General features: G+C 52.1%; 1 protein-coding gene across 7 annotated transcripts; it reads right to left on the bottom strand.

Moving 5' to 3' along the window:
• Positions 1-148: 148 nt before the first annotated feature.
• Positions 149-27,804, bottom strand: SMG5 (SMG5 nonsense mediated mRNA decay factor). Of its 7 annotated transcripts, none has more exons than XM_059675564.1 (22): positions 27,583-27,804; positions 23,835-23,933; positions 23,200-23,323; positions 22,700-22,856; positions 20,945-21,034; positions 19,306-19,395; positions 18,539-18,617; positions 15,868-15,993; positions 15,692-15,760; positions 15,048-15,256; positions 14,276-14,413; positions 13,528-14,124; positions 11,914-12,089; positions 10,854-10,929; positions 9,935-10,110; positions 8,806-8,964; positions 4,127-4,186; positions 3,591-3,750; positions 3,077-3,167; positions 2,197-2,271; positions 1,671-1,809; positions 149-1,494 (listed from the first exon to the last, which is right to left on the bottom strand). In XM_059675564.1, the coding sequence occupies exons 1-22, from the start codon at positions 27,654-27,656 to the stop codon at positions 1,411-1,413; spliced, it is 3,048 nt and encodes a 1,015-aa protein (XP_059531547.1). In that variant the 5' UTR covers positions 27,657-27,804; the 3' UTR covers positions 149-1,410. The 7 variants fall into 7 exon arrangements, with proteins under 7 accessions (XP_059531547.1, XP_059531548.1, XP_059531549.1 ...); XM_059675565.1 differs by having other exon boundaries at positions 23,242-23,323; XM_059675566.1 differs by lacking the exon at positions 15,692-15,760.
• Positions 27,805-27,840: the final 36 nt, after the last annotated feature.

Raw genomic sequence — 27,840 nt, 5'->3', positions numbered from 1 at the left:
CACTATGTCTGGAGCTTTTGCTGAAATTCCAAACTTCTTGCTTCAATGCATTCATTCACCTTGAAGAAATCTTTCCAAAATGCCATTTTTTAGCACGCCATCTCCAACATCCCAATAAAACCGCAGAAAGGCACCTGGAGACAGGGAGTGGGCTTCAGGGGTCTTTATTAAATGATGCTTTAGCCTCAGTCTGTCAGAGATTGGGAGGGGGTGACCCTATCTCCCAGGCTGTCCCAGACTTGCTATCTTGGAGGAAGGAGGCAGGATGTCTGCTCTCCTCTGAGAACAGCCCAGGAAGCTAGGCTAGTGCTGGGGTGAGGGAAAGCAGAGCTGAGATCCCCACCCTCAACCCCAGGGGGAGGGGCCAAGGCCATCCTGGCCAGTCACCCACCCACAGCCCCACTCTTGCTGCTCCCTTCACTGTCCTGAGCTATTCATGATCTCTGCTTCCACAGTCACCTCCACATCCCAAGAGCTAGCCCCATGCTCAGCCCCACCAGGCCTTCGGTCCTGGGGAAGGGCGAAGCGGGAAGCCCATCAGGATTAGGGCCCTGACTGGGCAGCTTCAGGCCTCTCCTATCTCTAGTCAAGGGGGTGGTGGCCTCAGACTGCATCCCCCTCTTCTTACTGGCATCCCACTGTTGCAGCACAGCGACCAAGAGCACAAAGCACGGTGACTGTGGGACTGGTGGGCACAAGAACCCGCACTGGCACACAGGCCAGACTGCCCACAGCTGGTGAGGCCTGCTCCTTGCCCTGGAAGCGAGGCAGAGGGAGAGCAGAAGTGGGGAACTGGGTGTGCAGCCCCAGCAGCACGGGAGGGATGCAAGCCCGGCTCCCCTGCCAGTGCAGCCAGCTCCAGGCCCCTCTTCTTGAAGAGTCCCCAAAGCTCCAGAGCTGCCCAAGCCCCACAAGGGGAAACGAGAACGGGTGGCCTCTGAGGAGGGCAGGGTCTGCGGAAAACCACCCGGATACCTGGTGCTGCCTCCTCTTCCCCAGGAATGGGGGGTCCAAACTCCTAGCCCAACCACCCCCCATCTTAGGCGAGGAAGGGCCTCTTCTGCATCCCTTCCCCTCAGAGGTCCAGGAATCACGCCAGTGAAACTCACACCCACGCCTGCCACCCGCCTCTGGGGACAGCAGGAGGGTTGAGGCAGGAAGGCTGACTAGGGGCCCACAGGCCTCTCCTGCTCCAAATACTTTCCTCACTTCCTGACGTCGTCTTGGCAACAGGGGGTGCCCACCCTCCCAGCTGGCTCCTGGGCCCTCCCTCAGCCTGTGTGCAGCTGGGCTTCCTTCCTGAGTGCGTGCGGGAGTCTGTGGTGGGGTGACTACAGGTGGTGGTCCCAGCAGCCAGAGAGGGCAGGAGAGATCTGGAGTCAGCCCCACTGCAGGGCTTGGGAATCAGTCTCAACCAATCTCCTTCCACTGCTTGTAGAAGTCCAGGACATTCTGGATGTCCACACTGGCATGCGCAGCGGCCTGCAGGGCTGCCTGTGGAGGGGAGCAAGAGAGATGGGTGAGAGTCTGACTCCTGAACTCCGGGACAAGTCGCTGAGGGGAAGGGGTGATGGAAGAGGAAAAGGGCCACCGCCCGGGAGGTCTGAGGAGGGAGCCTCCTCCGGTACCTCTTCCCCATTCCAGGCCCCGCTCCTCACCCGCTCACCCACCTGCATAGGGCCCGAGAGCACGCTGGGGCTGTCCAGTGGAAGGCCTGTGATGATGGTCACCATGCCACCTGGGTCCTCCTCACCTGCCCCCTGGGCTAGAGTCAGTTGTTTGCAGCTGTCCAGGATCTTATAGAGGGTCCTGGTGGGGAAGAGAGGAAGGTAGGCCAAGCCCCGGCATTAGCACAGCCTAAACCCCAGGATTTCCAGGGCACAGGGGAAGCTAGGGAGGGGAGGGCACCAGTTGGGAGCAACAGCAACCAGGCAGCCAAGGCAGGAGGAAGCTGGCATCGGAGGATGTGCCATGGGGAGTGGGCAAAGGCGCACTGAGGACATCAAGCCTGAGCATCTCAAGGCCCCAGGGAATCGGTGCTGGAGCAACGCCCTCCTCCAAGGGGACTGGCAGGAGGCCCGGCGGGTCCTGCCACCTGTGCCCGAGTTCCTCGGCCCTGTCCTCTCTCCCAGGGAGTGGCAGAGGAGCGAAGCAGGCAGGCTACCTGAGGTTCTAGGGGGAGGGCTGAAACTTTACCAGGCATCTGCATCCTGTCTCTTCAGCTTATGTCGCTCAAAGCTCTTCCCCACCTCTTTCTGGCAGCGAATGTACCTGCAAAGGACACAGGAGAGTGGAGGTGGGGGGCACAGGAGCAAGGGCACTGCACACACAGCAGACCATTGTGGCTCCGGGGCCTAGCTCTCCGGAGCAGGGAGGGGGCACATCTCTCCCATCACAGGTCTGTTGGGAGCCATTTCGAAGTTTCCTGGCCGCTGGCTCACTTTCTTCTGATAACATCAATTGCTCGGGTTCCTCCCAGTGGGGGGAGTTGGGAGGGGAGAAATAGCAGATGCTTTTCAAGTCAGGGCTTGTGGAGACAAGGTCCAAACAAGCAGGCTTTGTACAGCTTCCGGGCAGATGTGGGGTGGGGTTTGGGGGTGTCAGCTGGCAGGGAGGCCAGAAGGAAAGGCCTGTGTGGGCCGGGCACCTACGTGCTGCGGTCTGATCATCACGGGTCAGGGGGAGGTGGGACGCCCCAGGCGGCCCCAAGGAGGCACTGCCACCCGAGCAACCCTGGTCAGTCCCAACCCTGTGAGCAGGAGAAACGCTTGCAACGGTGCCCACAGCCTGGAGCTGGGGTTTGCTCCCTTCTCCCCAGAGATGCTGATCTCATGTTCGCCCCAGAGGCAAATGGACAGCAGGTCAGTGCTTCCCCCCACAGCTCCTGGCCCCTCTAATCACCCTCTATTTCAGCACCTAAGACCTTGACTTGTTAGGTCTTTGGTTTTCCCTCCCCAGCAGTGAGCAAACTGTGCGCAGGGACTGCAAGTGTGTTTTATCCACAAGTAACACACAAGCATTTGTTGTCTGGGAGACACATACGGGATCAGCACCGGTCCAGTGGGCCTGCACTCACCTGTTTCCTTTTTTAAACTCTGCCTCTAGGTATCGGATCCCATCCCGGGCCCCTGGGTGTTCCTTCTTCAGCAAATCCAGGCCGTCAATCACTAGTGGGCAAGGTGGGGGTGGGGAAAGACAAAGCAGATGAACTCAGAGTGTGTGACACGGGCTCTCTGCAGGCAGTAGCTGAGCTCCTCTAGCACACACTGCAGGAAAGGAAGGGATGGACCGTGGCTCCGACAGGGCTCCTGAAGGCCTTCAAAAGTATGACCTCCTGCCAGTCATGGACTTGGCAATTTACCGATTGCTTTCATTTAGATATTCTCCTCTGTTTCTCCCAACGATCTTGTGAGTCAGGATTTAAGAGATCATGCCCATTTTACAGATGAACTCACTGAAGTTCAGAGTTGAAAGCACTTGACCAAGGCCACTGTGTATAAACTGGGCTCCAAATAAAGGTCTCTCAATCCCAAGCCCAGAGTTTATTTTAGCCACCTTCTATCTGTCCTCCCCCTCCCCAGCATGCTCACCTGTCCTTGGGATGATGACAATGAAGCGGCCACTGGTGGCCAGCTGGCGGATGATGGGGAGGTGGTGGCAGAGGGCCTGGGTGTCAGGGACGAGGTAGGGTGACATTGCTGACTGGGCCTTGGGCTGCTGTAGGCTCCCTTCCAGCTGAGAGACCTCGAGCTGGTGAGAGAAGGCATAGTGGGTGGAGCTGTGTGGGCTCCGCAGCCGGGCAGGGGAAATGGTTCTCAAAGGGGCTCTTAGAGGGCTCCTCCTGCTGCCCCAGGGACAGGGGACTCCTTCTACCAATGACCTTGGAGGAAAAGTAGACAGAAACAAGGGTTAAAGTAAAGAGAAAGAGAAGGGAAAGAGGCAGAAGTGAAAGCAGCCAGACGGCAAGGCCCTGTGAAGAATGGGCTTTGGGAGGCCATCTGGGAGGCCAGGAAGGGAGTGATCTGGGCAAAGAGGGGCCCCAGGGGGGCAGGGGCTGCAGCTGGAGGGTGAGGACCTGCCAATGGGCTGTGGGCGATACCAGGAGGAGGAGGAGGAGGAGGAGCACCTGGAGTCGCAGCTGGGCCATGTCTCTCATAAGTCTGTTCCGCCGAGCTTCTTCCTGCGCCTACAAGGGAAACACCAAGTGCTAAGCTGGGAGGCGCTGAGGCTGCACTCCTTCCCCCAGCGGCCAAGACCAAGGAGAGTGCTGGGGTCTGAAGCAGGTATGGCTCTCTACCGACCCCGCTAAGTGAGGAGAAGAGAAGCACGGGAGAAAACATCGCTCCCTGTTCCAACGCCAGGAGGGAGGCAGCAGACAGCGGCACTCAGGGCACAGGACAGCACCTGGCTGTGCCTCAGCGTCTGAGCTCTGCCCTCTGCCTTCTCCCCACCCCCCCCCGGGATAAATACTACCCATGCACCCCATTTCCCTGCCTCTATCACCATCCATTTGCCCAGTTCTTTTTAATACATTTTTTCTGATTTCAGAGAGGAATGGAGAGGGAGAGAAAGATAGAAACATCAATGATGAGTGAGAATCACTGCTTCCACTGGGGATCAAGCCCTAAACCCAGAAATGTGCCCTGACCCGGAATCTTACCATGACATCCTGATTCATAAGTCGACACTCAACCACTGAGCCACACTGGCCAGGCCACTTGCCAATTTATTTCAAATCTTGTTTCAGCCTAGACCTACCACCCTGAACCACATATCCAACTGCCTACTTGGCAGCCCCATCTACTCAAAAACCTGCTCCTCTTCTTTTTTCTTTTTTTTTTAAATATTTTATTGATTTTTTACAGAGAGGAAGGGAGAGGGATAAAGAGTTAGAAACATCGATGAGAGAGAAACATCGATCAGCTGCCTCCTGCACACCCCCTACTGGGGATGTGCCCGCAACCAAGGTACATGCCCTTGACTGGAATCGAACCTGGGACCCTTCAGTCCGCAGGCCGACACTCTAGCCACTGAGCCAAACCGGTCAGAGCCTGCCCCTCTTTTTAGTATTCCCCAACTTGGTACGTAAACCAAGTCAGAAAGCTGAGGTGGCTGACTTTTCCTTCTCTCAGCCCCAGCAGTTACTGGCTTCCCAGTCCTGTTAATTGTACCTTCTAAAATATCATTCAAGGCCCGACTGGCGTGACTCAGTGGTTGAGCATCAACCTATGAACCAGGTCACAGTTTGGTTCCCGGTACGGGCACATACCCAGGTTGCGGGCTCAATCCCCATCGGGGGGTGTGCAGAAGGCAGCCAATCGATGAGTCTCTCTCATCATTAATGTTTCTAACTCTCTCTCCCTCTCCCTTCCTCTCTGAAATCAATAAAAATGTTTAATATATATATATATATATTCATTCATTCAAATCCCTCTGCATCCCTCCATCTCCTACTCTAAGCCAGCACCTCCCACTCTTGACTATTATAACCACCTCTTTACTGGTGTCTGCCTCTAATCCAATCCATTGTTTCTGCCTGTAACCAAGGCATCTTCCAAAAACCAGCTGATATCCCATCATGGATGGCTTTGACTGAAAGTCCTTTGATGGTTTTCCTTTGGCTTCTGTGTGAAGTAAAAATTACTTAATCTGGCCCTAACCGGTTTGGCTCAGTGGATAGAGCGTCGGCCTGTGGACTGAAAGGTCCCAGGTTCGATTCCGGTCAAGGGCATGTACCTTGGTTGCGGGCACATCCCCGGTACGAGGTGTGCAGGAGGCAGCTGATCGATGTTTCTCTCTCATCGATGTTTCTGACTCTCTATCCCTCTCCCTTCCTCTGTGTAAAAAATCAATAAAATATATTTTAAAAAATTACTTAATCTGTATGTATCGGGAGTTCGACTGGGAGATCAGGAGTTTGATCGCTCACTATGACGTGCGCTGACCAGCAGGGGGCAGCGCGGAACAAAGGAAGGCCCCTATCGACCATAATTACCAGCCAGGCCTAGGGACCCTACCCATGCAAGAATTTCGGGCACTGGGCCTCTAGTATGGTATAAAAGATGAGGCTATGGATAGGAACTTACCCTAAAAGTTATGGGGAGCCACTGAAGACTCTGTGATGAATAAAGGGGCATCAGCGCAGTGGTGCTTTAAAATGTGAGTGTGGCCCTAGCTGGTTTGGCTCAGTGGATAGAGCTGTCAGCCTGCGAACTGAAGGGTCCCAGGTTCGATGCTGGTCAAGGGCACATGGCAGCTCGATCCCCAGTAGGGGGCATGCAGGAGACAGCCAATCAATGATTCTGTCATCACTGATGTTTCTTTCTTTCCCTTTCTCCCCACCCCCTTCCTCTATGAAATCAATAAAAAATATATATATATTTTTTAAAAAGCTGAGCACCACTCCAGCTTACAATAAGAACAATTTCAGATTATCCAATTCCAGAGCCTTGGCACGTCCTCATCTATAGAATGAGGATGCAGCACCCACCTCACAGGACTGCTGAGAGGGTTAAACGAGATGTCACATGCAAGCCCAGCTTTGCACACAGAAAGCTCTGGAGAAATGACAGGTGCCATGGCAACACGACAATGACCACACCGCCGCTGCGAGGGAATAAACCCCTGGGTGCAGCCGAAACCGGTTTGGCTCAGTGGATAGAGCGTCAGCCTGCGGACTGAAGGGTCCCAGGTTCGATTCCGGTCAGGGGCATGTGCCTGGGTTGCGGGCACATCCCCAGTGGGAGATGTGCAGGAGGCAGCTGATCGATGTTTCTCTCTCATCGATGTTTCTAACTCTCTATCCCTCTACCTTCCTCTCTGTAAAAAAATCAATAAAATATATTTAAAAAAAAAATTCTCTTTAAAAAATAAATAAATAAATAAGCCCCTGGGTGCAAGCCTGAGACTCGGCAGAGCAGGAGGCAGCCCCAGCAGGTAATGTGGCCCATGTCCAGCTTGGTCTGTGTCCAGCACCACATGAGAGGGCTCTCAGATACTCCCTGCCCCCCAGGATGAGTCTTCAAGAACTTCAGGCTAAAGGAAATGCCTGCAAAAACCTGAACATCTTTTGAAGCTGTGCAACTTCCCCATAGTTATTTTTGTAAGCCCATGTTTTCCCCTATGGAACAGCAATGAAAGCCTTAACACAAAGGGTTTGTTTTTAGCAAAATGTCCTTGCTTTTAAGACAACAAGGAAGGGAGTTTCTGGGGAGCCTGTACCCCTTCCCAGACAAGCAGACCATCCGCAGGAAGGGTGTGCTGAGAGGTAGGTAGGAAAGCCTGGGCCAAGGAAGGAAGGAAGAACATGGGCCTGCGGCGCCCGTGGCCATGCTCCCGTGCCAGACACCACGACCCCACTCGGCTCAGGGAGAACACAGCCCAGGGCTGTGCAGGCCCCACTGTGGAACCCAGACTGTTGTTCACACAAAAAGTCTGCCTTGTTCGGGGCTTGTCAGTGACCAGAATACTGACAAGTCTGACACAGAGCAGACTCTCAATAAATATTTATGGAATGAATTACTGAATGGAAAAGAGGTAACACAGGCCACTTCCTCCGGGTTGGGACTCTGTGGATGGGATCAAGCCTGGGATGGGAGGCTTTCTGCATGGTGTCTGATACCAAGATCCCTCAATTCCAGGGCGGGGAACCGTTTTTCTGCGAAGGGCCACTCAGATATTTATGACATCATTCGAGGGGCATACAAAATTATCAACTTAAAAATTAGCCTGCTAGCCCTGCTAAGTTTGGCACAGTGGATAGAGCATCAGCCTGCAGACCAAAGGGTTCCAGGTTCGATTCCAGTCAAGGGCAATTACCTGGTTGCAGGCTCCTCCCCGGCCTGGGCCCTGGTCAGGGCTTGTGTAGGAGGCAACCAATTGATGTGTTTCTCTCACATCGATGTTTCTCTCTATCTCTCCCTCTCTCTAAAAATCAATGAAAAAATATCCTCGGGTGAGGATTGAAAAAAAAAAAAAAAAAAAGCCAGCTAAGCCAGCGGGTGTAGTTCAGTGGCTGAACTCTCTCTCCCTTCCTCTCTGAAATCAAAAAAAAAAAAAAATTTTAAAAAATATTAGCCATAACCGGTTTGGCTCAGTGGATAGAGAGTCGGCTTGAGGACTGAAAGGTCCCAGGTTCGATTCCGGTGAAGGGCATGTACCTTGGTTGTGAGCACATCCCCAGTGGGGGGTGTGTAGGAGGCAGCTGATCGATGTTTCTGACTCTCTATCCCTTTCCCTTCCTCTCTGTAAAAAATTAATAAAATATATTTAAAAATATATATATATTAGCCTGCTATATTTGGCAAAACATTTAATTAACTCACCCCTACTGCCTTGGCAGGGCCAGACCAAATGATTTTGAGGGTATTATATGTCCTTCGGGCTAGACGTTCCCAACCGCTGCTCTATACCTTTCCATTCCTCAGTCTTCATCCCTCGGAAAGGGAAGGGAAAGGAGCATTTGCTGTGATCATGTGCCAGGTGCCTCACAGGTACTATCATTCCATCTTCACAACAATCCCCTAAAGCTGATTCTACTGTTCCCAGTGACTTGCTCAATTCACAGACACAGAGGTGACAAAGATGTCCCTCAACCCGCAGGCAGTCTGGATACTGGGCCAGGGCCATGCTGCCTCTGCTCAAAGCAACTCTCATTCCTGACCATCAGCCGTCCCGCACGCCCCTTCTCTAGGCTCGGTTCCCCAGCCCCAGCACCACATTCTTCAGTCAAGGGCCGCCAGTGTGAGGCTCTTCCTCTGGTTTCTCAGAGAGCCCAGTGGGAGCACCGGGGCGGGGCTGACTCACCATGCGGAACTGGGCCTGGGCCTGCTGCAGCAGGCTCTCCTGCTCAGACTGCGCCGTGCTGACGAAGATGCCGACCTCCGAGCTGAACTGCAGGATGCTGCCTTGTAGGCGGGCGACGAAGTGGCCAAAGCTGCGGATGCAGCAGATGCGCACGACCGACTGTGAGGAGACACATGGGGAGCCCAGCCCAGCTGAGCAGAGCTGCTCTCAAGGGCTCCCACCCTCCTGCCTCCCGACTGTGCCAGCCACCTCAGCAACAAGTGCTCCTTGGAAAGGCTCACGGTCTGTGGGGTGGGAAAGAGGAGCACCGAAGCCCAAAGCCTCCAACGGCCAGACGAGGCATGAGCAAGAAGTGCGAGGAGACTCACAGGACCCGAAAACCAGGGCTCGGGCTCAGAAGAAAGAGCCGGCCCTGAGCTGGGAGTGAGGAGACCTGGCTCTAATGCCACCTCTCTCCTCTGAGTTTCAGCTCCTCAGGTGTAAACTGAGGGACTGAACTACATCAACATTTCCAACGTCTTTTTTTGTCAGCAGAACCCTTCTTCCCCATCAAACAAAAACCTTATCTGGAACCTTAAAGCATGAAACAGACTAAATTGCTCTGGCTCCAGCGGGAGCAACCAAAAGATGTGGGAAGCCTGGGAGGCCGTCTGCTTGGCTTCCCTCTGCTGCCCCCAGATGGCCCACGTAGTGACACGGATTCAAGGGGAAAGTCACCGCACTAAGTGGACAGCATATGCCCGCCCAGCTCTAACTCTCTTGATTGCTGGACGTTCAATCAGAGGAGGATGGCGCACAGCAGAAAGAGACTGGTAAGATTTCAAAGCCCCAGAATTCACTTGTTCTGTCCTCTACACAGGAAAAAAGATGGAAAAGGGAGGAAGGCTTGTTCCACAACAGGAGACCACCCCACCAGACCTGTGCAAGGGCGCTCTGCCAAGAAGGAAAGACACTCAAACAACTCACTGAATAAAGGACTCAGCCTGCAACCCCAGGGACACTCACTCGCCCTGCCTAACGGGGACAGGGGGGCGGGGGTGCTTCCCTGCCCCCTCCAGTTCTGAGCCCCTGCTTTGCTGCTGTGTCTGACTGACAACACAGCTTGTGGCCTGAGAAATAATGTCCTCACCTCCTCTAAGGTGCTGAGCAGGGGCCGATCCGTGTCAAAGTTAAAGCGTCTGTGGGCAGCCCGGAGGGGAGGCAGGTTGCGAAGTGCCATGTCCTCTGGAAGCAGCAGGCTAGCGGGGAGGTCAGGCAGTTCACAACCTTCAAGAAGCCCATGGACCTCGGGACACAGGGCTAGGCCTGGGGAAAAGAGGACACGTGAGACCACTCACCCTGTGGGAGCCCTAGGCAGAGGGACATCACCTTGTTTGGAAATTCCCAGGCTAATGATAGGACACACCCCTAGGGCAGAATGGGGGGAGAGATGGGGGGAGAGATGGCGGGAGGAAAGGAGAGAGACAAACACATGGGACTGTCAGGCAGAGCTCTAGAAGCCCACAGCTGGAAGGGCTGGGGGAACAGAGCAGGTGGGAGAACCAGGAGGCCTCAGGCTAAGGCTCCCTGACCACAGGGCAATTAATTCCATTAGGCTGAAAGAGAGAGGAGGGGCTCTGGGGGAAGGAATAACCTTTGGGTGAGTCCAGTGGTAGGAGAAGGTGGAGATTTCCAATTAGACGGTGGTAGGAGGAAACCCAGACAGATGAACTCTGGAGGGCAAGGTCAGTTCTCAATGACCAAGGCACCAGTGTGGCACCAGCGACCGGAGCTGGCCTCCAGGCTCCCCTCACTCTGCTCTTGCCCACTCCACTGCCTCCCCAGGGAGCACACTCCCTGGCAAACCAGGCCACCTGCCCACAGTGGGGCAGTGTTGGGGTGAGAAACCAGAGCGGCCAAGGCCACAATGACTGCTATGTGTGAGGGAGGCTTGGCAGTGAATACCATTAACCTCCTTACCCCAAGGGCCAGGTTACCAGGAAGGGGGATGGGCTTCAGGGGCCAATGAGGGAGAGGGGAAAGGAGAGTAGTGCCAGGGACTCACTTACCAGACTCCTGGAGTTCGCCAGCAGCTGGCAACAGATTCAACAACACAGAGAGGCGGTTCCACAGACTTTGAGAGCTCTGGGGAGAGAGGGCAGAAGAGGCCCTCAGCCAGGGCAGTGTGGGGGATGGCAGGCGCAAGAAAAGCACACCCTTGAGAGGCCTGCGGCCAAGGGGGTCTGTGGAAGACCTGGAAACAGGGAGCCCATGGAGCCTTGCTGAACTTCACCTCCAACGGAAGGTTTCACAGAGAAGGCAGGAGGTCCTCTCTGGACCGTGGGGGGGTGGGGGGGGGAGCCAGAGCATCTGAGCACTTCTCCCTGCCCAGCATGAACCCTCACCATGCCCACATGGGACACTGCTGAGGGATGTGACCTCACATCTCCATCTTACCTCACCTCCCTCAATGACAAACAGTGACTAAGTAACGAAGCTGTCATCAGACATAAGCACACACCCAAGGGTGTGCCTGGCCCTGGCCACTCTCATCTAGGGCAACCTGCAGGGAAAAGGGACCCACACGGGGCAGGTGTGCTCGGACGACAAAGCGACGTTGGATAAAAGCCCCCGGGCACTAGAGGCTCTGGTCAAGACCAAGATTCTGAACCTGAGAAGGCCGCCATTGCCCCAGCCAGCCCCGAGCCATCAGTCCCTGACCCCATTCCAGCTGCACAACTAAGCGATCCCCTAAGCTGCTGCCCTACCCTTGTCTGGAACTCCCACCATTCCCATCGCTTCCATCCCTATTCAGTATGCTCTCCTTTCTCGAGTCTCTGAACACATACTCTCATCAACGTTACTCTTAATGGCAGGCACCACCTCTGGCACTGGAGATACAAAGCAGAGTGAGCAGGTCTCTCTCTCTCCCTCCACACAATTTGTATTCCAGATCACAGTCCTCCAGGCCAAAGGTCAGGCCTAATCCTTCTCCTGTAGAAAGTCTAAGAGCCCAGCAGAGAAGGGGTGCTTGGCAACCATTCTTACCAGACCACTGGGTGGGACTCCTAGGGTCCTGACACCCTCCCCCAACGCCCTGAGACCTGACAAGGCAGAGGAGTGACACACCTGAGCACACACGATGATGAGGTCGGGGTTGGTCCGTAGCCAGTCCAGGAAGACTTTCACAGCAGGAAGCAGGCCCTCAGCCATCAGGACCTGCAGCTTCTCCTGGATGCTGCGCTCGTTCCGACAGGAGTGCCCACTGGACTCACTCGCCTCCGACTCAGAGCCCTCCTCAGAGGCTGGGGTGGACGGAAAGAACTGGGCTGACTAACAGGTGTGACACAGGCTTTAGCTCTGTGGGGGCACCCGCCTGGACTCTTGAAGAATTTTGATATGAAAGATAGGTAATTACTTAGACTCCTGCCTCATTTTTGTAGGCCCATAATTTTTTATTTTTTGTTTTCGAGAGGAAAGGAGAGAGAAACATCGATGCGAGAGGGTAACATCGCTCAGCTGCCTCCTGCACACCCCCGACCAGGAATCGAGCCCACAACCGAGGCATGTGCCCCCACCAGAAATTGAACAGGCAACCTTTCGGTGCATGGGACAATGCTCAACCAACTGAGCCACATCGGCCGGGCACTAACTGGCTGCTTCTAAAGCATGAGCCTGGTGTCCTTTAAAATGATTCTTTTAGCCTCAAGCTAATTTGTGAGATGAGGCTACAACTATACTCAAAGCAATATTTATGCAGTGCCTACTCTGTGCTAGAAGGCAGGGCAGATATAAAGAAGCTATAGGGAGGGAGAACAGTGGCACAAAATTAAAACAACTACTTGTAACTCCAACTTTGTAGGTTAGAACACTGAGCATGTTTCCTCATTTCTCTTATTCGGTCACTATTTCCTAGTCCCACCCACACACCAGGTCCTGTGTTAGGTACTAGGGATAAAACATACACTCTCCTGCTCTCAGGAGGCTCACAGGCTGGTTGGAGAGATAGACAAATCGATAGATAATTTCACTTGAGGGGGAAAGGGCCAGAAGTGTCCTAAGTGCAGAGGCTAGAAGAACCCACAGAAAGAAAATCTAACCTAACTGTGAAATCCCAAACCAAGTAACTTTCAAGCTAAAATCTATACAGCAAGTAAAAATTAGCCACGCAACAGGCTAGGACAAGAGAGAACAAATATGCTACAGACCGAAGGAGCACCATGCACAGCAACCTGGAGGTAAACGTTTAGAGGAGGGACAGTAACTATTCCAGCAGGTTGCTGTAAAAGTTAAGGAAGACAATACCTGCAGAAAGTCCAGCCTAGTGCTCGCACAGAGGAGACTCAAGCAGTGCTCACTGCTGCTGACTGGGTGTTCCCTCTGCAGGGAAGACACTCAGAAGATAAGTCTCACTCTAATCCACTGGTTGTTCTAACTTCCAGGAGCCCTGGCAGGACCTGGGAAGGCACCAGGGAAAGAAACGTAGCTGCACTTGTCAGGTGGAGAGGCAAACCCCAAACTCACAGGGCAGCATGAAGGGGAAAAGGTGTAAAACCAGGAAGGAGGCTGGGAGCTGGGAATGAGGAAGTGAGCAAGAGAAGGGTTCTCAGGAAACAACTGGCTGTGGAGAGGACCCAAGGTAAGGCAGCAAAGGTGGGGTGAGAGGTGCTCACACAGACAGCACAGCGGCCTCTCTCAGGTGAATGCTGATGGCACGGAGGTGTAGACAAGAGGCCCAAGTACCTGGCTCTGAGGGCTTATCCACATCCCCATTGACACAGGGCCTGTGGCTGGCCAAGGTGTGAGGGTCAGCGGTGGGCTGGGGGAGCAGGTTGCTGAAGGTGGGGGCCAGTCGGAAGCAGCGCTTGGTCTGGAACATCTGGGTGGACATGGCTTGTAGATTGCTGGCAATGCTAGCCTCACTGGGGCCCAGAGGGCCATTGAGGGATTCAGGAGCCTCCGACTTAGCCCGAGGGGGTTCCAGGGCAGGGGACCGTGTCCCTTCCTCATCCTCCATGTCTTCCAGGTCTGATCGGGACTCTTGGCTGTTCATTTCCGAGTCTGTCTCAGCATCAAAGGCTGTCTCCCCACCTTCAAGACTCTTGTCGGAGCCACTGTCCGAGCCCTCACTGGCCCGGGCCGAATCATGGCTTGAGTCAGATTCAAAGCCCTCACTCAGGTCACTATCATCACCAGCTTTGGGCAGGTGGCGGTGGCGGCGGCGACGGCGAAGGCAAGAGAGGCGGGAGAACTTCCGGTTCTTCCGGACCTCGCCCACGTGGGGTGCTATGGGAGGAGGCTCTTCCTCCTTCTCCAAGGGTTCCTTGGACTCCGGTTCATCTGTGGAAAGAGGCTGGTCAGGTCGGGCCTAGGGACAAACTGGAAGCTGAAATCTGGAAGGTACCCTACACCCCATCACCCGCCAACCCGGTATTCCCCTTCCTGGATCCACATGCTCACATTTCCAGTCACATCCTCCCCAGGCCTGTACCTGTGCCATCACTCTGGAACGCCGGGACGGGATTTTCCCCCTCTTCCAGCTCAGCCTGCAGCCGTATGTTGACATGATTGACGAGGTGAGAGAAGAGGGCCAGGGTAAAGGCAATGGCTGCACTGTACTGTTTGGATCCTAAAGCCAGGAAAGCCAGGCATTAGGGACCCAGGGCCCTGAGGAGGGGGAACCATCAATTCCAACCCCATATCACCTATTCTCAATCCTTCCAAGGATCAAACTACCTCTCAAAGCTTCTTCTAAGGTAAAAAAAATTTCTCAGGTCTCTGCACTATTATCCTGTAATCTAGAAGGTGCCAGCTCACCCAGCGCTTCCTCACGTAAGCGTATCCTCTTGTCCCATCTCATCCTCCCTGGCTTTGATGCCTTCACACAGGCTCCACCCCAAACCCCAAGCACCTTCACATCCAGCCCTGCTTCTCCTTACCTTCCTTCCAACCTTGTTCTACATACACCTCCTCTACCAGGAAAGTTTGCAGAACTGACCCTTGTGTCTGCCTGGGTCCTGGCTAGGGGTGTGTGTGTGTGAGCGGGAGTGAGGAGGAGGGGAAAGGGATGCGCTATGCCTTGTTCATTCATCAGCAGGTCCCTTAGGGTAAGGCGCCTTGTCCCTTACTCTCCCACAGCCAAGCAGTGACGCAGTAGTGAAAGGGCTGCTTGTGGAAGGAAGTTGATAAATAAGAAGCTGCAGAAAAGGGCAGTGAGGATCCCAGAAGCCAGTGGAGGGGAAAAGAGGGACCCAGGAAGTTACCTGCTCTCTTCAAGCTATGCACACCCATAAGGCAGATGATGACCATTTGAAAGATTAAAAGGTCCGGGAGGAAAGCATATCCGCTCTCATACTCCTCCTCATCCTCACTGGCCAGGCTGAGGTTGGGTGAGGAGGGCAGGTAGAAGAGACAGAGGTTGAAGTCCTCCAAGACTGACTGGCAAAGCGCTGTCAGCTCTGAGTCCACGGAGCTATGGAAGGGCAAGAGGAATAAGGGAGGTTAGTGATGGAGGATGGGGCAGGAAAAAAAGAGCTGGGAATGTAGGATTCCGACAAAAAACTAAGGAATCCTGCAGGGAAACTTCAGAGCACAACAGGGGACTCAATGCTGAGCTGATCTCTAAAGCAGACAAAATAACAGGGAAGGGCAGGCGCAAAGTGGAAGCGATGTGAGTGGGCTTTCCATTCAGTTGTTCCTTCAACATCCAACAAGAGCCCATTTTGAGCCAGAGGAAGAGCTGCCCAGAGAATGGGCAAACAGTGAGGGATGCCAAGAAAAGGCTAACTAGCTAGAGAACTTCCACCTGAGAGGCAGAACTCAGCAGCCCACTCCCTCCTCTTCAAGCATCCTCCGTAAAAGCTGTCATGGGGGCGGACAGTTCCTGCTCATGCTCTCCCCCACTCACCTGCTTTTGGGCTGCAGGAGGCTTTGCAGATACATAAAGTTCACCAGCAACCTCTTAATGTCTTTACATCTGAAATGAGAGGAGCCCCGGGTAAATGGTGAGTGGCTCCAGAGTCCCTGTGGCCCTACTGCACCCAATGCAGAAAGAGCCCCTCCTTCCCACAGGCCCTCGCTCACCGCTTCCTGCTGGGAGAGAGTTTCCGAGTCTCACACTTCTTCAGCTGGTGGTACATTTTGGCTGCCTTGTCAAACAGCCTCTTGAGGTTCCCATAGGCCCCCTCAAAGGACACTTCTGATTGGATGCTGAAGGAGACACAGAGGCAAACTACTGAGTCTTGGCAGGGACACGGAAGGGATGGGGTGGAGTAAGGTGGGGAGGGGTGAAGAGGGAAATGTCACTCTGCCAAGGATTTACAATACAATGTTTCTAGTAAATAAAGGCTGCCCCAGCCTCCCCTTCCATACATACTCAGGGTGAAAGCTCTCTCTCCTAATAAAACACGCCCATACACCAACTTTTATTGTAACAGCTGTGTCAGATCCAGGGAAGCTGGTCCCCTATAGATCATCACTGTCACCTCAAAACACTGAAGCTCTACAATTCTGAGGTTCTTGTCTGAGGATACTTTGGTAACATTTCATCAACTCGGCCAAATTTATTTCCTTCTTTAAAACAGCAATCCTAAGGGAGAACCAAGATGGCGGCATAGGTTAACGCCGGAGTTTGCTGCTTTGAACAACTACTTCAAAAGTGAAACCAAAAAACGGAAGGGACATCACCCAGAACCACAGGGGCGCTGGCTGAGTGGAAGTCCTACAACTAGGAGGAAAGAGAAACGCACACGGACACTCAGAAGAGGCACAGTGCTGAAGTCAAATTCTGAGGTGCGGAGTGCGTGGAGCGGGCTGGCGGCGGAGGGCGCGGTTGTTGTTTTCAATCGGGAGGGAGGGAGTCGCAGACTCTGAGCACCAGATCCGGGCGAGTCTTTAGGGACTCAGACTCAAACGGGAGAAGCGGGACTGTCTGGCTTCGGTCAGAGCGAGTACAGCTTTCTCTCCCAGCTTTGCAGCGGGTGCTGGGACTCAGAGAGGCAGAGCCCCTGGGGACAGGACTGAGAGCCGCCATAACTGCTCTCTCCGGCCCACCCTGTTGATCCTGTGCGACCCGCCCCGCCCAAGCCCTGCACAGAGGCATTTGCCGGATAGCCTCAGGCAAAGGCTGGATTAGCACCTCCCTAGAGGACAGAAGTTCTCTCACTGCTGACACAGCTGATTCTCATAGCCACTTGGCCTGGAGGTCAAACCCTCCCTGGAATTAGCTACAACAATCAAGATTTAACTATAAGACTGCGAACAAAGACCACTAGGGGGTGCACCAAGGAAGCATAACAAAATGCGGAGACAAAGAAACAGGACAAAATTGTCAATGGAAGATATAGAGTTCAGAACCACACTTTTAAGGTCTCTCAAGAACTGTTTAGAAGCTGCCGATAAACTTAATGAGATCTACACGAAAACTAATAAGACCCTCGATCTTATATTGGGGAACCAACTAGAAATTAAGCACACACGGACTGAAATAACGAATATTAAACAGACGCCCGACAGCAGACCAGAGGAGCGCAAGAATCAAGTCAATAATTTGAAATGCGAGGAAGCAAAAAACATCCAACCGGAAAAGCAAAATGAAAAAAGAATCCAAAAATGCGAGGATAGGGTAAGGAGCCTCTGGGACAGCTTCAAGCGTACCAACATCAGAATTATAGGGGTGCCAGAAGATGAGAGAGAGCAAGATATTGAAAACCTATTTGAAGAAATAATGACAAAAAACTTCCCCCACCTGGTGAAAGAAATGGACTTACAGGTCCAAGAAGTGCGGAGAACCCCAAACAAAAGGAATCCAAAGAGGACCACACCAAGACACATCATAATTAAAATGCCAAGAGCAAAAGATAAAGAGAGAATCTTAAAAACAGCAAGAGAAAGAAACTCAGTTACCTACAAGGGAATACCCATACGACTGTCAGCTGATTTCTCAACAGAAACTTTGCAGGCCAGAAGGGAGTGGCAAGAAATATTCAAAGTGATGAATACCAAGAACCTACAACCAAGATTACTTTATCCAGCAAAGCTATCATTCAGAATTGAAGGTCAGACAAAGAGCTTCACAGATAAGGAAAAGCTAAAGGAGTTCATCACCACCAAACCAGGATTATATGAAATGCTGAAAGGTATCCTTTAAGAAGAGGAAGAGGAAGAAAAAGGTAAAGATACAAATTATGAACAACAAATATGCATCTATCAACAAGTGAATCTAAGAATCAAGTGAATAAATAATCTGATGAACAGAATGAACTGTTGATTATAATAGAATCAGGGACATAGAAAGGGAATGGACTGACTATTCTTGGGGGGGAAAGGGGTGTGGGAGATGTGGGAAGAGACTGGACAAAAATCGTGCACCTATGGATGAGGACAGTGGGTGGGGAGTGAGGGCGGAGGGTGGGGCGGGATCTGGGAGGAGGGGAGTTATGGGGGGAAAAAAAGAGGAACAAATGTAATAATCTGAACAATAAAGATTTAATTAAAAAAATAAAAAATAAAACAGCAATCCTATATTTTGCAGAATATAGTGGACAGCCATTTAGCTGCCGAAGTGCCTACAAATCCAGGTGGCTGTATAAAAAGCAGCAGGAGTGTCAAGGGGCCCTGACAGGAGGGCCCCCTCAATCTTAGGATTCCCCTACTTCAGGCGGGAGCTAGAGAAGGGAGGAAGGGAAAAGAGAAAAAGAAGCAGGGATGGTACGGCCAAGGAAACAGGGCTGGGGAAAGAGTGGCAAATACTCACCAGCGCAGGTAGCAGTACATGGCTTCCACATTATAGTACTTGCTGCCCGCAAGGGTGCCCAGCTGGTTGAAGGGCATTCCTGGGGGGAGAGAAGTCACACTGCCTGTAGCCACAATACTCACCCAAAGCTGCCAGGCCCAACCAAAGTAAGCACCGGAGAACTCTTGGGGGGAAGAGGTGGGCTTGCAGGTGTCTAGGTGATTAGCAGCTTAATCTTATTTCTCCAGGGGGTTATTGATTATAGACTCACTTCCTATTAGCCTATTCCTGCCTGGGCGGCCAAGGATTTCAGCCCTGATGGGTCCCATTCCTTCAGCGGTAGCTGTGACTCTTCCAAGGTTGACAGAACTCCATGGAGCCTTCTCCCCTACCCCACTCAGTTTCTCACCTCTGATATCTCTTTCCTCTAATCCCCATCTCTCCCTGTGATGGAGCCTAATCCCTTCTCTTATTCTGTCTCCTGTGGGGGCAGATGAAGTACAGTCTCCGCTTTCTACGCAGACTTCAGGGACAGGAAAGCCCTCTTCTCTCTTCCTCCTTTTCTGCCTCCCTCCTTCTTAGTTCAAGACTTTCCCATTTCTCTTCCTCTTCCACCATCTTCTGAGTGTGCAGTACAAGGGGGAGAATGCATAACCAAGGTGAAGTACAAGAGAACTGAGTGAGGTAAGGACCCAAGGGAAAGTGAGTATGGCCTACCTGCCATCTCAACATTGTCTTCCTCTTGGGAAATGCTGCTGGCTGGGAGGCCCAAGCAAGGGTTCACTTACCAATCTGGGGAGCTACTGACAGGGCTTGGTAGTAAAATCTCTCAGCGAGCAGCTCGGTGTCTACGCCAGCTAATTCATTCTGATATCGTGCTGTAGGAGAGGGGGAAGAGAAACACGATGATTCCATATTTCAGAAAAACCTCCCCTCATCTGGGAGTCCGTTTTGAGGAGTTGTAATAAGAGCCTGGAAGGAAGACACCTGAGCTAGGAGGCAGGCTCCTCGGATCTCTCTCTCTCTCTCTCTCTCTCTCTCTCTCTCTAACTTACTGATGAGAGAGAGAGAGAGAGAGAGAGAGAGAGAGAGAGAGAGATTTATTGTTCTACCCATTTTATTCACTGGTTGTCTCCTTTTTTTAAATTTTTTTTTAAAAACATATTTTGTTGATTTTTTACAAAGAGGAAGGGAGAGAGATAGTTAGAAACATCGATGAGAGAGAAACATCGATTAGCTGCCTCCTGCACACCTCCTACTGGGGATATGCCCGCAACCCAAGTACATGCCCTTGACCGGAATCGAACCTGGGACCTTTCAGTCCGCAGGCCGACGCTCTATCCACTGAGCCAAACCGGTTTCGGCGTGGTTGTCTCTTTTATGTACCCTGCCTGGAGATCGAACCCACCTTGGCATTTCAGGATAATGCTCCAAATGAGCTACGCCACCAGGGCTCTCTGGCTCAGCCTTTTTTTTTTTTTAATTTATGTTAGGGAGAGAGAAAGAAAGAAAGATGAGAGACAGAAACATGGATCAGTTGCCTCCCATAAGCACCCTGACCAGGAATCAAACCTGCCACCCTTCGGTGCAAGGGACAATGCTCAACCAACTGAGCTACACCGGCCAGGACTTTTGGGCAATCTTAAATGTGCATGACTAAGGGCAAATTATTCAATTTTCTCCTCCTCAATGGTAAGTTCAAAATGTAAAGACTATTTATTTAGTATGTGTAAAGTAAACAGGCTCTTCTTGTTTATCTCTTGCCAATGAAGGTAAGCTACCGCATATATAATTAATTGGAAAGACCTAGGATAACTTGGTTCTGTAATGCAACTGCTTAGTTCTAGAGAGGAGCCATTACTGATCCTTGCTCTGTCCAATGGGAAACAGCTGATTCTCTCTGTGCACCCTGCCTCTGAGGGTTCCAGGAGTGGGCTTAGGGCAGGAAGAGAAGAAGCCTCAAGTCAACAAAAGATAATGCACCCAACAGCCACACACAGGCTGCCTAATGAGCACCCTTTGTCTATTAGGACTAGAGACCCAGGAGCCATAAAAAGAGTACTTCTCCATTCTGAGGAATATTTGTCAGGCAAGTACGTCCTTCCTGAGGCCTGACTTCAATCCCTCTAAGAGTCCATAGAGATTTTTTTTTAAAAAAGGAGACATGTAAAGCTTCCAGACACACCACTGAAACAGAGTTATCACCCTGACTTTCACAAAATTCAAAAACATTTCCTTCTTCCCCTATTCACTGATCCTCTCCAACTCACAGAAGAGCAGTGAAAAGAAGAGAACACTGTAAACAGATGAAAAGGAAAAAGTTATCAGGCCCAAACTATTTCTGCTCTTAGAGCAAGCATGTCAAACTGAAGCAGCTTGAGCCTGTCCTGAGCCTAAACAGAGAAAATGAAAGGTGCATCTTCTTACACAAATCGCCCAGGTACACTAGACATCGGTGGCATGCCATCTGTGCCCAGTCCATCTCCTTCCCTGAAGCAGACACTGGCTTCTTGCATCCTGAGAGAGAAAGGAGAGAAATTATGAACCCATCCCTCTTCCCCTACCTATGGGGCGTCCTTTCCTAGGTGGGGAAAGGAACAAGAATCCAGGGTTAGTCTTGGAACACTGTCTCATAGGACGGAGAAGACACTCATCCAGGACATAGGCAGAGACACAGGTTTGCAGGGAGGACGCATTCACGGAATAGGAAGAAACGGAAGAGAAGGGCTAGGGGCCTCAATTTAGGATAGCTCCCTGGGGAAGGTCACGTGAAAGGTCATCATAGGAAGGCTTCTTTCAAAAGGAAGAAGAGGTGAGGCTCGAGTGTCAGGACAGCTGTGGGTGCCCTGGGTGGAAGATCCCCACATAAAGGCAAAAGTTCGGGTAAAGAGGGGAAACTTGCCCAAGAGGAAAGGAACGCGACGAGACCAAGGTAAATGCTCCCGGCTTCCCCTGGGAGAGGAGCCCAGAGGACACGGCAGCAGACGGCAGGCAGTCTGCCCCTGAAGGACTAGGTGCTGGCCTGCCTGAGGACGGTGTGGCCGCTCTCACCGCCTGGAATTTCAGTTCAGAAAGCCTGACTTGTGGAGAGGCAGTTTCTCCTGTGCTGGGCATTGGTCTAAGTGTCTTACAATATGAATTTAGCCGAGTTCACAGTGGCCCCGTGAGGTGGTAGCTGAGGAAATCAGTCACACAGTGGGTAAGAGGCAGAGCCAAGATTTGAAGGGCAGGCTGGCTCCGGAGCATCCTCTTGTCTACTCCACCCGCCACCACTCTCCTGGGTATGCAGCTCCCCATTCTGAAAAGCTCTTCCTAATGTTTTCTACAGAGACACCTCTGAGTCAGCTGAGTGGGGAAAACATCAATAAAAAGAAAAACTAAAGTGGACTGGGGAACCAACTTTTTGAGGTAAGGGTTCGTCATCTTTTTTAGGCTATGAGCCATCTCGTTTAAAACCTATGCATGCTGTCTCAGAGGAATGTTGTTTTGTTTTTAAACGATGGTTTTGAATGCACAAAATACAGTGCTATGCTGTGCTTCTAACCAGAAAATGCTTCCGTGTGGCAGCACACACACAACCTTCACCTCTGACACACCATGCCTATGACCTGGTGAGGGCAGGGGCATAGGGCTGGGGAGAGAAGGGAGTATAAAGAACAAAGGGAGTCGGAGAAAGAGGGAAGGAGCACTAAAGGGTGGCCAAATTGAAGAGAAAATTACCAACTAGAAAAGAAGGTATAAACTACAGCGGCCAGTGCCTGAGACGGCTGCAGAGATTTGCATTATGATGAAAGAATGTCCATAATATCCCCAACATTTCTAAAATGTTCAATACTTTCAAATACTGGCAAACAATCAAGTTCAAAGAAACAATGCCAGCCAAATTCAACGGGGAGAAGAAAGCAAATTCTATGAATACCATCTTCCAGTGCCAGGCCTACTCTAGATCATTCCATCCCTCCTCCTCCTCACTCCGCACCAGCCCACAATCCCAGACCAACAGAGGTCTCTGTCTTTCTTAACATCTTCACCCTAACCCATATGCTTGCTTGGATAAATTCAAACTTCATGAACCATTTGTAGGTCTTGGCTGGGTCACAGGTGACATGAACCCTGAGGGATAAGACCAGAGATAGAGGCCTATGAACTTGTTCCTCAAGTCCACCTTCAGACTTCACTAACCTATGAGGGGGTCGGTGACATGTGTCCAGTCGATGCAGCATTGCAGTTCAAGCTGGTAGTGGGACTGGATATAGAGAAGAAGATGCTGGTAGAAGCCAATGCCAGCCACCAGGTGTGTTCTGTAGGCACATTCCAAGGTGCTCCGGCTGTGGATATGCTAGAGAGTTGGAAAGGGAGGGGGGTGGCTAAGCAACAAGCTCTGAGTACTGCTCCCCCCTCCATAAGCTTTTCATCTCACTGAGGAAATAAACTTCACTTCTTGGCTCTGGAACTTTATCCACATCTCCTCTCAATCACAAATTACCCCACACCCTCAAGTCTGGGATCAGGCTCCCTCCTTCCCCTCCTAATTCTATCTAACGCCCTTCCTCCTTTCTGACATCTCTTCCTTGGCTCCCCCATCTCCAACCATGCTCTGGCCCACATTCCTAGCTGTCTCTTCCTTCCTTAGCTTCTCCTCTTTAGACAGATTTTTTCCCAAGACCTAGATCTCCCCTTACCTTTTTGTTAGTCTTGATAAGCTGGATAACTTCATAGTATACCTTTCTCCATAGCAGCTCCTCAGCCTTCCTCCCATAGTCCACTGGGTGCAGGAACATAAGCTTGACGCAGAGCTCACGCAGCCTGGAAGGGTGCAGAGGAGCATGAGAGAGACTGCCCACTCCTTAGTGAAGGACACAAGAACCGAGGGCAAGGAAGCATTTGTCAGCACCCTACCCACAAATCTCTGGGCCCCCCAATCGACACCCAGGCTCAGTCAGTATGACCCAGGACAAGAGTAATGCTAGAAGGCAGTAGGAACCCCAAAAGACACACGGGAGCAGTAAGAATTTGAATAAACGTCATTTTCTTCCCCTGCACACTTCTCTCCTTTCTTCCCTGCCTATTTGTCCCCCCGTTTTCCTTTCTCTGTGAGTATGGTATGGCCAATTCCCCCAACTCAAATGCCACTCTCTGGCACCAGTCTATTAGATGCAGAAGCTGAAAACAGAGTGAGGATCCCCGCCTCCTCTTTTAGGAGGGACAGAGCCTTCACAGCCCATTACTGTGCCATGGGGACAGAAGGTAAGAACGTGTGTCTATGTGTGACAGGGTTTTAGACGAAGGGAGAGGGAAGAACCTCTCTCCAGCTTACTTGTTCCTCAGGCTAATGTTCTCTGGTTTGAACACCTCTTGATAAGCGGTTTTGTTGCAAAGGATGAGGTCCAGTCGATGCACAGCCTCCACGACAGCCCTGCAAGGGAATGCAGGCAAACGGCCCTCAGCCGTGTGTACGGCCCCCTAGGGTGCTAGGGCACTGACCCTAAGGGACAAGCTAAAGAATTAGGGGGCAGAAATGAGAATGTTGCAGGTTGCGCTCGGTACAAAACAAAATGAAGTCTCCATCTAGATAGAGCTGCACCCCCAGGGGACAGCTGGCAATGACAGAGACATTTCTGATGGTCACAACTGGGGGTATGGAGATGAGCTGCCACTATCATTTCTTAGGTGTTGCTAGACACCTCATAATACACACGACAGTCCACCATAGTAACTATCCCGCCCAAATGTCAAGTGTCAAGGAAGAGAAACCCTGTGATAGGGGAAGTAGACTCTTCCAATGGAAAGAGCAGAGGCTGTGATCCCAGGCAGAAAATACAGGGTTTGAACCCTGGCTGTGTCTTACTAACTCTGTAACTTTGGGCAGCAAATTACCTGACCTCTTTAAGCCTTAGTTACCACATCCATAAAAATAAAGAAAATAATAGCAGCTACCTAGAGTACTATTGGGAGAATTAAATAAAATAATTTATATACAACACTGGCACACAGTGGGCACCCAATAAATAATGGTGGAATTAATAAATTCTTATTATGCAAGGGCTTACTATCTCTGACAGAAAGGAAAGGCATTCCAAGTATAAAATCCTGCCTTGGAATAGTGGGGTATGGGAAAGTAGGGTGGGGGTTCCTGAGCTGCCTTATCTTAAGGTCTCCTGGATTCTGCTGAAGGAATTGTTTAATACAGAGTCTAGGTTATGGAACCAGACTGCCTGGGTTCAAATCCTGGTTCTAATTGTTACCAGCTATGTGGTCTTGGGGAAAATACCTAACTTCCTTATGTCTCAGTTCTCCCATCTATAAATTGGGAATAACATGATCACCTATTTTGTGAGGATTAAATTAGTTAATATAAGAAGCACTCGTAACAGTGCCTCACACATAGTTAGTTAAGTGTTCAGTAAGGGGAAATCCCCACCCTTCTTGCTGTAAGGCTGAGGAGACCCCAGGCACTAACAGAAAGGCCAAGGAAACGCTCTGGATGGCTAGGTGTCATCTCTGGATGAGTAAAACCCAGAAGATGACCGGCAGCAGCTGTAAGAACAAATGAATCAGGCATCGCTCTGGACACAAAAGCAACCAAAACCAAAGAGTGATGGTGCCTAAAACAATACAAGATTGTTTCCGAAAACTAAAACGTGTGTTCCTGGGTCGGGAAAGGGGGCCACAGCAGGTGAGCACCTGTGGAGGCTTAGGTGGTACAGCACCAAAAGCTGCCCTTTCCAGGGCAAAGCGAGCACCAGAGCCCTGATGAGTGGGTGGGATGGTAGTCAAGGCCTTCTCCCAGGCAACCTTGAGAGCTGAGCATTTCTCCAAACACCTTCCGGGCTGCCCTTCAGCCAGCCTGGCCCTGGATGCCAGGGCAGCATCGTGCAGCCGTCAGTGACTTACTCTATACCAGCTTAGCCCTCAGGGCAGGGGTAGATGTAAGGAGTGCGTACACGTGTGTGTATTTTTATGGGCAGGCTCCAGAGCTCTCCGTAGATTCTCAATCAAAAAAAATGCTAACAGCCACTACTCTAAGTTCTAACTGCAAATTCTTAAACCTGAGAGGACTCAGGGCTTTCTTCATTCCCCATCAGACCATAAACTCCTCCACAAAAACTGTCCTGTGCCTCATTCTCTACTATAATCCCAGGCCAAGCACAGTGTTAAAAAATAAAAATATTAAAAAAAAAAAAAAAAAAAAGCCGAAACCAGTTGGCTCAGTGGATAGAGCATCGGCCTTCGGACTGAAAGGTCCCAGGTTTGATTCCGGTCAAGGGCATGTACCTGGGTTGCGGGCACATCCCAGATGGGAGATGTGCAGGAGGCAGCTGATCGATGTTTCTCTCTCATCGATGTTTCTAACTCTCTCTCTCCCTTCCTCTCTGTAAAAAAACCAATAAAATATATTTTTAAAAATATATATTTTTTAGAAGTTAATTGGCCTAATTAATTAATTGGTGCTTATATCCCTTCCAGCATCCCTACTCCAGTTGCCTTTTCTTCTGAAGGGCTTAAAACATTTCAGAATTTCATTTCTGTAAACAGTTACACTATGGGAATGACCCAAATTTACGAAAGCTCAGAGTGAGATAGGCCAATGATACACTTATCCTGGGCAGAGAAATCAGACCTCCCCTCTTCCAGTTCCTTCCGCCAATCACCACTGCTGTAATAAAGAACAAACACAGAGGCCTGCTGCCTCCCAGTTCCACCCCATCAGAGCCAACCAACCACACACAATTACAAGCAGAGAGATACCCAGGTGCACTCATGTGAGCCACACACCCAGGCACATCAGCTTAACTCAGTCAGGTAGTGACGAGAAAGAACTACATCTGAGAATGACAAAAGGATGACCAGAGCCATTACCAAAAGCAGAGGACACGGAAGCCGGCAGCCGCGGCCCAGGCTGTCTGACAGGCAGCACTGACAGCAGCACCCAAGGCACAGGTGCCCCCCCCCCAGCTCCTCGCCGGGATGCTGGGGCGGCCGCAGTGGGAGCCCGGGCACTGAGGCATTGGGTCACTTTTCTATTCTGGGAGCAGCCGCTACTCCCCGTCTCCTGGTGTATAAAGCCAGGGCGGGCAGTGCGCCTACTCACAGGGGGAAAGGCAACATGCTCTCGACTCTTTGGCTGTCAAGAGGGGGCCAAGGGCTCGGCGGGCAGTCTTCTGGGGCGAGCAGTTCCGTTCAGGAGAGCCTGAGCCCAATGAAAGCGGCCCTCCCTACCAGAAAGCAGAGAACTCAGCCTGATCTCTATGTTCATTCTCTTCCCATGCTCCAGCTGCCCCCCGCACAGAAAATCCCCGACCCGGGTGGGAAGAGCTCCTGCCGGCCTGGTCCCCACAGAGGGCTGAAGGCGCTGGGCTGGGCGCGAGTGGCTGCCTGGCCATGAGGCTGGAGGAAGGCAAGATCCAGGAGGCCCCAGGTGCCCTGGAACGGGCTCCCATGACCAAGAACGCTCTGGACTCCAAGTCCTTTACGGCCCTTCCAGGCCAACACACCGTCTTCGGGCCTTTCTTTTCGTTCAGATTCCCAAAAACTAGAGCCATGAGAGGCTGCAGAATGTGTCAAGTCCAAACCTTCCCTTTTAAGGGTGAGGAAGCGCGGGCCCAAGGTCACACAGTGCGAGGCGGGCAGGCAGGCACCTGAACCGGCTCTCATCTCAGCTCAGGGCTCTTCCCAGGAAGCCCTACCTACGGAGTTCTTAGCGCCATTCTCCGCCGGGTTTCCCTCCACCGCTGGCTCCACCCTTCACCTTCCCAACCCCTCAAATCCAACCTTCTTGGCCCAAACCCGCAAGGCTCGGAGCCGACCCCGGGCTCACCGCGCCCCGCGTAGGGGATTCCTCCACGTGCTTCCATCCAAACCTCCCACCCACCCAATTCCCGCTTCCAGCTCCATCCCGGCTACGGGGCCCCGTCCCCGCCCCCGCCCCCCGCTCCCTCCAAAATTGCACCCTCCTCTACCGCCCGCACCCCGGCCCCGCACCCGGGGTCCGCCCGCCCGAGGCCCCACCCCTCGCTGTCCCCTACTTCCCTCCGCAGGTGCACGCACGCCCCGGCCCCTCTCACCGGTAAAGCCGCTTAGTGTGAAGGACTTTTGCTTCGGGTTCGCTGCTCTCCCCTGCGGCGGGGCCTTGGCTCATGGTGCCCGGATCCGGAGATGGTTCCCGGTCACAGGCTCCCGCCGCCCACCGCTACAGCCACAACTGCAGTCTCCGACCGTAGCCGCCACCACGGCCGGCCCTGCTCGGCCGCCATCGCTGTAAGGCGGCTGCCCGCGACAGCTCCTCCTCCGCCCGGCAAATCTCGCGATATCGGCTGCACCTT

This window comes from Myotis daubentonii, chromosome 18 (genome assembly GCF_963259705.1).
Source record: "Myotis daubentonii chromosome 18, mMyoDau2.1, whole genome shotgun sequence".
NCBI classification, from domain to species: Eukaryota; Metazoa; Chordata; class Mammalia; order Chiroptera; family Vespertilionidae; genus Myotis; species Myotis daubentonii.
The sequence above is the reverse complement of the archived record's forward strand: the minus strand, read 5'-3'. Positions and strand labels throughout refer to the sequence as shown.